This window comes from Eptatretus burgeri, chromosome 15 (assembly GCF_056783735.1).
Source record: "Eptatretus burgeri isolate ZD-2024b chromosome 15, Ebu_testis_v1, whole genome shotgun sequence".
Lineage (NCBI taxonomy): Eukaryota > Metazoa > Chordata > Myxini > Myxiniformes > Myxinidae > Eptatretus > Eptatretus burgeri.
In genome coordinates this window covers 55,173,315-55,182,466 of record NC_140975.1, presented here as the reverse complement: position 1 = coordinate 55,182,466, position 9,152 = coordinate 55,173,315, and the positions used below count along the sequence as shown (strand labels likewise).

The following is a 9,152-nucleotide window of genomic DNA, read 5'->3' as shown; positions in this document are numbered from 1 at the left end:
GTTGAATTTTGAAGCAATGGCATTGAAGACAATGTTTGTTCCAACAGGATGCATCAGAATTGATGTGTGGCGAGATATAGCTTGTGGTGATGAGTCACTGCGTTGCTCACATACCTGGGTGTGCATGCGAGTGAAAAGTGGCATGACTGAATGCAGCAGGACTGAAATGGCACAGCTGTCCCATCGATGTATCACGCACTAGGTAAGTGTTCGTTTCTGGGAGCAGTACGTGAAGATTGGAACGACTGGTGTCACACAGTGTGGAGCTCTCAGACAAACCTCTTCAGGTCACCCATTTCAGATTGTAGTTGCGTGACGTTCTGTGGTGTAGGTGTCACATTAGCCATGGTCAGTGAAACAGTGTCGATGAGATTATCAGCCAGATCTGCAGTGGCAGGTAGTGCCAGCTCTGCATTAGCTACAAGTATCATGCAGATGTGTGTGGTAAACATTGCTTGAACAACTTACAAAGGAGTATTGTCGATGTTGGCATGGCGGTCACTGAGCAGCTGCTGCTGCTCCACCCTACCACACACAGTAGTTGTGTGACACAGTCGTTGTGTGGGTTTTCAAACTCTGTAAAAAGCTGTAAGAAGTTGTTGAAAGCAGCGGTGCTCAGTGGGAGTCATCCACTTTATGAGCGTGGTCTGCAGTCATGTAGGCGCATTCATTGGAGGTTGCAGTAAAATATATAACACCTCCATCTCAAACTCTGTTTGACAAGGAGCTAACAATGTATTTGAATCGCATCAACACAGTAGTCATGTTTTGTGTGTCAAATTGGGCTTCCACTTGCGTAAACCACAGATGAGGGTCATTAGGTTAAAATGGAGGTAACTGTACCTTTATCAAAACCGCTGCCACTGATGAGGCTGGATGGGCATCTGGGAAGGTACAACTGGCTGTTCATTCCTGCTGAATGGTTGCACACTTGCAACTCCTTGTCCATCCATTTGGATTGCATTGGGGTCACCAATTTAACATTGAAGAAAAGACATCCGAGATGTTTGGATTCAAAGTCCAGTCAGTCTTTATTAAACCGCGACCTTCAAACCCCTTCCGGGAAACCCCGTACCGGAAAATCCCCCGATAAACTAAAGTTGAGGTATATTAACAGATTACAAAGGAGAAAATCCACATGTGCATTACGAAAAAGGGCCATATCTTAACTTATTACTTCCACCACCGAAGATGAAGGAGGTTATGTTTTAACCCATTTCTGTCTGTTTGTCTGTGCACAGGATATCTCAAAAAGTTGTGCAACGGATCCGGATGAAATTTTGTGGACAGGTTCGGTGTGTGACGAGGACGAATCGAATCGATGTTGGTGAAGATCCGGATCCAGATGTAATTATTTTTTTCAGTGATTCTTCACCATTGAGAGATCGAGCCAAAAACGATATAGTACGATATAGCATGATATTTTAAAAATGTATTGGGCCCGATATGTTCTCGTGGATCAGGCATTACACGGCAGAGGTATGCACTCTACCGAGTTCCCTTCTAGTTTTGACTGCGTTCATGAAGCAAGAAATATCAGTGACGTGAGCACATCTCCGACGATGATTTGGTGTTTATCTTATCAAATGGTGTGAGAACGAAATTTAGTGCAAATGAAAAAAAAACACCTGCTGAGCAATTTATTGACAAGGGTTACAGGAGGTGGTTTTCCCCTGCCTTTCCGGTGTCTTGATGGGAAGATTGGTTTTAAAAAAAAATGCCTGCTAAGATAGGCTGGACACTTGGTGTGGATTGAGGAAGCGAGAATGGTACAAAGATCAGATATGTTGAAGAAGCAAGGTAGGAGGAAACAAGGTACATCGTGGTTGAGATGCGAAGATTGTGTGAGGAGGGATATATCAATAACATGGGGGTGCTTGAGAGTGGAGAGAGTTGGCTAATGACAGGGGGAAGTAGAGGAGAGTATCGTGCGCAAAGCAGGTCAGAAGCTTGTAACTGTTGGACCTCACCCCTTACAAAGGGAATAAAAGGAAGACAAAAAGTATCGGCGATAAATCACCTTATTTGTTCAACCCATGGCTGCTTAAAACTTGGTTCCTTTGGAAAACGATAAAAGCTGCAGGTATGATTCTCCAATTGGCGATTACAATGTGGAGCAAAACACTGCACCATTGTCACAAAGCTACCGCAGCCATATATTCTAGGACATTGTAAAACCAGACCAGGCGTTGTCATGCCAACATGACGTCACACTTTGGTGTTCTTTTGTGATGTATCATTTGAAAAAATTCGGATGAACAAATCGCCAATTTTGCAATCTCTCCATTTGGTACTTTCCATGATGCATCCAGGCATATTTTTCATTCTTATCAGTTGTAAAAACGTTCGAGAATAAGTTGTATGGCTTTTAAATACTTATGACTTCACCCTATTGTACCTTTTCAGCCTATCATTGTGTACACATTTGAATGGGCGGACAAGTCTTTTTTTCTTGCGCCATCCCTCCATATACAATACTACCTTACTCCATGGTGAAACCAAATGCAAAATTGTGGCATGACAGCCTCACTCAACTGGTTCGGCAAGTTAGCGTAAAGCTGATAAGTGATCATAGTGCTTTTTTTTTCTCTAATGTGCCACTGTTGCCATGTCCTTTTGAAGGTCAGAGCAAAAATTAGGTGTTTATTTAGGATGCCCATAATAGCTTGCCTACTCTTCATGAAGGACACCATGGGATCTTTAACATCCACTCACTCATCCGACGGATGGCACACGTTGTGATGCAAAGCTGTTTCCTTCTGTATCCATCTTGTCCACCATATGCATCTTCTCCTGCCCCTCATTCCTCCCCACACCCAAATTAGACACCTGTCAAACTTTAAGGAACTCAATGATCTCATTGCTGCCATTGTTAGTTAAACCTTGCTCTTCCATAAGGCTTGTCCTTGTATTAAAAATAAACAAACAGAGGCGTTTACTCAAGTTCATTTGGTCATCACAAGAACCTGAACATGCAATACCTTATCCATTTTTGAGAGGTGACAAATCGGCTGGGATACCTTTCCAATAAGGGAGGTAAAAAGCTTCATACCGAAAAACTTTCAAAAATGGTGAATTTGGCAGGACATATTTGTCCAGGTATATGACATCACCACCTGCTAGGTACCCAGCCCAAAACCCAAAAGTTCCAATTGTCATTATGGTATGATTACATGCCGCTAAAACTGCAAGGTCCTGTTGTGGGCTCGCGTGAGGTATGCCATCAGCTACAAAGTACACATCTCCTCGTGTTATGTTAATATTTTGACGACACCACTTCACATCATCACTCGCAACCACAAACACGGAGTCGGGGTAGGATCCACGCATGACATTCATGGCCTCGATGACGTACTGTGCATCTGCTACTACACCTTTCCATACGTTTGGCATAACCCTCACATAGTCTCCTCTTCGTACATGTACTCCCACAAAGGTTATATTAGCTCCTGGGAGTTGACTCGTGCTTTTCGCTGCAACACTCCTGAGGAACGTGTCTGCTACTTCACGAATCATTGGGCGAAATGTGAATTCCCGACGAATAGCATCACGGTAGCGGTCATAGAATGTCCAGGAGTTTGGATACCCTGTGAAATGAACACGCATCAGGGAAATATGTTCATACGATTCCTCCATCCAGTCATGGAGCCGGAAATTCTGAAAATCTTTGTTTTCACCCGCTGGCAAAGGAGGCAGCGTCAGCTGAAAAATGGCTCCCAGATTATTGGCTGAATTCATTGACAGATATGCTTTGCGTCCATTCATTCGTGCAAGTCCAAAAAGTGCTGCGTATGCACCCATCTGGTTTCCAAGGCGTCCATTTGTTGAAGAAATCCACACTCCAGGCAGTGGGTGCAGCATGGAAGTTGGCGAGCTCGTATTTCCATGCCATGACACTGAAAGGACACACGCGAACTGTGAGATTAAAAAACAGGGACTATTTGTACAGAACTGCAGTAAATCACTCTTCATACTTACAAAATTAATGAGGTGCTTGTGAGGCAGGAAAATATGATATTGGTTTTCTGAGACAGGGTGAAGAATTAATTGCTATTCATTCAAAATGTTCCAGGTTCCTCCACAGTCAGATACTCTCTTCTCTGCTGTGAGGGGCTTTCTTCTAAAGGTGAGTACACCTGTTCCAGAATTGTGTTGCTAAATAGTTTTTGGTAATTATTGGAGTTATTTTGTTGATATTGTTACGGTTCTAGGAACCGTATGCATACAAGCATACAGTCGTCCCGAAGTTAGTTATGCCATAAGTATATGTGTAGATAGATCCCTACCTTGTGTGTAGTGGGAAGACACTGGGGTGCGTTGCGATGTTTTTTTAGTTAGATTAATAAATCATTATATCCCTCCATTATGATCCACGGTACCTTCGGATTGCAGCCCTTGGTTCACTGCTCACAGCTCACCATTGTCCATCTGCTGTCTCCGGAGGCTCGTTTCTCGAGGCAAAATCTTCGCGTTCGCTGTTCCAGCTCCTCGGCTTCCCCAAACGTTCCAATTCCTTCTTGATGGGTCCAGACACGTGTGGGGTGGGCGGGCTTTCCCGGCCTGGCCGAAATCCCGCTCAGAAAGGGCGGACCCCATGAAGGCACTGTCCAATCAGGATGGACGATGACGTCGGCTTTGCCAAGGTCCCTCCCTGACCTTGGGGATCTATAAATTACAACACCATCCTCAGAGTGGGTGAGAGAGTCGGAGAGTTCGTTAGTTGGTAGTGAGAGAGTCGGAGAGTTCGTTGGTTGGTAGTGAGAGAGTCGGAGAGTTCGTTGGTTGGTCGTGAGAGAGTCGGAGAGTTTGTTGTTGGTTGAGGGAGGAAGAGGTTTGCTGGTTGGATTTGAAAGTTCGTTCATTCATTCGTTGGTTGGTTGGTTGTGAGAGAGCTGAAAACACCTCGCCCAGGCCTCGGTCGGGTCCTGCTCCTGTCTGCAGCCCCATTCATACCTTGGACTCCGTGCTCTCCACCCGGGCTCCTTTGCAGACACGGTCTCCACATGTGCGGCTGTGGGCCGAACTGCACGACCTCTGTCGGGTGCTGCACCATGGAGCATCCCTTCCCTCGGAACGTTCAGGTACCAAAAGAATTTCGACTTCAGCTCCCTCCCTCCGTGGCTGCAAAAATCCTTTGCCATTCAACTGGGTTTATTTTGTCCGAGTGTGTGGCACCTGTCTATTAAGTAAAAACTGTTTAAGTTTTTGATTACTGTAATTCTTGCCTGTATTATTCTCACGACAAGTCTGCTCTGTGTCCTCTTTTGTAAGTTGCTGTAAAATTGTCACACTACATCTCTCTTCTGTCCCCTGCACAACACACCAATAAACCTGTTCCTGTACCACATATTTTCCCTCGTATAGTGTAAATAAATCAGGGTAGAAATGTTCCCAGTTCGTTTTTGTCTTTTCCTTCATTGGTCCAGCATGGTTCGGATCTAAGTTTACCCGGGTCTTTATCCCCAATAATCTGTTCATTCCAGCCGGTACATCCTTGGAAGTTCCGCTCGAAGGCATCAGATCCAGAGTTAGTAGTTGGTAATCTACCATAGTTGGTAGAGTGATCTGGTTCGGGCAAGGCGTACCAAGGGCGTGGTTCTCCAGTAGTCGAAACCGCATGGTTAATTAGGTAAACTGATTATTGTTATATATATTGTTGTGGGCCAGGGGCCGGTGGCAATAACGACTGTTAGGTGGGGAAAATTACGTCGTCTCCACCAGACTCCACGGAATTATAGGCCGTCGCTCCGGATAACCCCGAAGTCGGCGGGTCGATTAATCGACCGTGAAATGCCAATATCTCGACCGCGTGGCTTAGGGTTAATTGTCAAGATCCCAATATACCTAAATAACCACGCAGTCTTGGCTACCGGGGATTCATGCCCTCGGCACGTCTTCCTCGAACTGGGTCACTCTACCGACTGCGGTAGAGTTCCAACTAGTGACTACCAACTCCGGCTCGGTTGCAGCCGAGCGGAAACTGCTAAAGCCGTGCCTTTAGCAGCGCTAAAGTAAAGGATTAACGGATTATCGGGGATGAAACCATGTCTGAACTCAGACCATGCTGGACCAAAAAAAGAAAGGACGGAAACGAGCTGGGAACATTTGTCATAATTTATTTACAATAAAATCAAAAGACAGAAGAGGCGAGACTTATCGCGAATATGCAATGCAGTATTTACAATGATGAAATAAACACTTAAACAATTCTACTTATACATGGGCCCACACGCAGTCACACACACACACACAAAGAAAAGAACCCCCGGAGTTTTTATTGGACACTCGAGCCGATGAGAGAGACGAGCTGGTGGTTAGAGTTCGGTTGGGCACCTGTGGGTCGTCGAAGGTCCCAGCCGCACGCGTGGGACTCGTGGCTTGTGGTGGCAGCCGTGTGGAGCAATCGGAGCTGCCTGGCTGAGATCAGGGTCGCGGACGGGACCCACTAAGGTTCCATGAACAGGCTGGCCCACTCACTCTCCAGCCGCACCACCATCAACCAACTTGCAACCACTCAAGTATTTGAGATCTCCCAGCGCCAACGCCAATGACAACCGACAACACAAGTCTGCTCAGGGATATATCTCTCCTCCCACACGGGGAGGGGCCTTGGCAAGAATCATCTCGCTGTCCATCCCCCATTGGCCCACGGTAGCACCCTCCCGGGGCGGAGCCATGGCCCCTGTTCGGAGACCCCATTTTCTCCACGTGGCTTCTCTCGTGAAGAGTAACAGGGTCAACGCTGAAAAAGCCATACTGGAACCGCGAGGCCCCCCCCTCTCGGCAAGTCAAGGTACGAGCAGCCAAAGGGTGGTGATGACTCGTTATCGGCAGGTTGGGTCATGCAGATGGGTTGTTGGTTGTGAGATCGCTTGTTGGAGGGTTCATTGGATGTAAAACCTAACTGAAGATGTCACAACGCACACATTTAATCCTCCCGATAAACAAAAGGATGGGGTCCGGACTGCACACATACTTACAGGCATAACTAACTTTGGGACCTGAATGTTGAGTGCGCATGGTTTCCAGATTCGTAACACTACCTCCCCTTTTTTATAGACTCGACCCGAGTCATCAATTTCCGTGTGGCATGTAGGTGTAGGTTTTCCCCAAGTACGTTTTACCTACGGACCGCTGTGTTCGACATTTGAATACATGTCCCCAAAAAAATAACCTAGTGCGTTGCGTAACTAAACTAGCACTCTCTCGGACAACTTAACTACATTGCCGGCGCTAAACAAACAACAGGTGGGCTAAAATTATGTACAGTCGTAATATTTACACTACCATGCATGGTTCAGGACCTGTGACTTGAGGAGAGAATACACAGTAAAGTTAGCATTGGCGGGTGAGTGAGCAGCAGGCATCAATGGTCGGATGTCTTTCGGACCGTCAAAGCTCCCTTGTTTGTCCTTGAGTTCTTCTTTATTATTATTTTTTTGTTTCTGGCTGCTGGAGGCAACTCACGCTAACACGGCAGACCATACGTTGTCTCACAGGCTATTTGAACTGGCTTTTATGCAACAAGATCACCGGGCTACTCAAAGCAGTCCCCGGTCCATTTGAACTGGTCTTCATGCAACAACAAGGAGATATCCGGGCTGCTCGAATGCAGTCCTCGGTAATGCGGCTGCCTGCAGGGCAGTCCTTGCAAAACACTTTCAGAGATGGTCTTGGGGCACATGGTGAAGGTTGTGAATGACAATGCAAACAAAGGCAGGTATGTAGGCAAGGCAAAGCATGGCAAATGCAGACCAGGTAAGGCGCGACAGGTCGGCACATGAAGCTGGCCGGCCTCGTGAGGTTGTGGAGGGAGTGCGGTGGCACCAGCCGGTCTAAAAACGGGCTTGGACCTACCCTACCGTCTCCCCCCAACCAATCGTCTTTGCTTGTCTTGGTTCATACCCACCCCATTAGTTTGCAACAACAAAACAACAACGAAATTTAGATTTATTTATTTTATTTTATCTCTTTTTATTTTATTTTATAATTACGTATGTCCCTCGCCCCCTTTATTGTCCTTGCTCGGCTAACCTGTCAAAACTGTCTATCCCCAATCCCTAAGATCCCTGTTTGAGGGGATTGAGGAAGAGAAAAGTGAATCTGTCTCGAGGCCCAATGCAGCCTCAGAATAACTCCCTCAGATTTTCGCAATTTCCCAAGATGAGTCCAGCGGCCTATGAACAGCGAAGGGATGGATGGTGCGAATGGGTACACGCTTCCTATCTATCCTAGCATTTTATTAAACTTTAATCTATTCCCGGGGCTTTTCAACATGCCTATCTCTTTAAACTATCGGTTCTAGCAACCATGATTCGCGTCGCCTGTGTTGGTGTCCGTTATTAATTTGGGCTCGGCCCACAAATTTTCTCTCGTGCTCTTGCACAATTTCGTGGCTGGGCAGCGTGGCTCAATTGGCAGGGATGCCCATCTGCCGAACTCAAACTACGGCACCCCCGGGTCCAGGCCCATCGCCAGGGCTCAGTATTAAGGGGGACAACAATTATAATATTTAATTTTTTGATAACCCGGTATTGCTATTGTATTCATGCTATTGTATTCATGCAGCATTGACGCATCTATACTGAGGTTGCCGTCGCATACTACCCAAATTGATCTCAGCTAGATTTAATGTGTTCCGATGTTTTTGGCCTTTTTTCTAATGGCCAAACAATTTTTTCTAATTTAAAATTTCTAATTTTAAATTAAAAAATATTTTTTTCTAAAATTATTCGAATGCAGGAGAGCCGCAACAAACAGGCACATTCACAATGCAGATATTCAATGATTTGACGATTGGCACCAATTCAGGTGCACTTATACAAGGTGTTGTCAAGAATTGGCATTAGAAAATTAATATACCAGATATACAATGACGAAACTGGGGGAGGTTGGCACCGGAATCAGTGCACTTTCAAATAATATACAGTAGGCTATGACCTGCGATCATCACGTTAAACTATCAACAGCAAATACGACCAGCCTGAAGATACCACAAGGTCCGCATTTAAAGCAGTCAATTACACAGAGGTAAGGTTATGCACAAAGCACAATATATGGGATATGCAAAACACCAAACACAACATTTAACTTAAACATCAGAAGTACAAAGCAGCCGACCACGGCGGATGCTGACCACAACCACAACCACA

General features: G+C 45.8%; 1 protein-coding gene across 5 annotated transcripts in view; it reads right to left on the bottom strand.

Annotated features, from left to right (window-relative positions):
- Positions 1-1,012: 1,012 nt before the first annotated feature.
- LOC147012207 (galactoside alpha-(1,2)-fucosyltransferase 2-like) overlaps positions 1,013-9,152 on the bottom strand; it is a 50,704-nt gene continuing 42,564 nt past the window's right edge. For all 5 annotated transcript variants that reach the window (XM_085856044.1, XM_085856041.1, XM_085856043.1 and 2 more), the window contains exon 3: positions 1,013-3,896. In XM_085856044.1, coding sequence (XP_085712170.1) covers positions 2,983-3,896 — 914 coding nt within the window. In that variant the 3' untranslated portion in view covers positions 1,013-2,982. The remainder of the gene's footprint in view (positions 3,897-9,152) is intronic.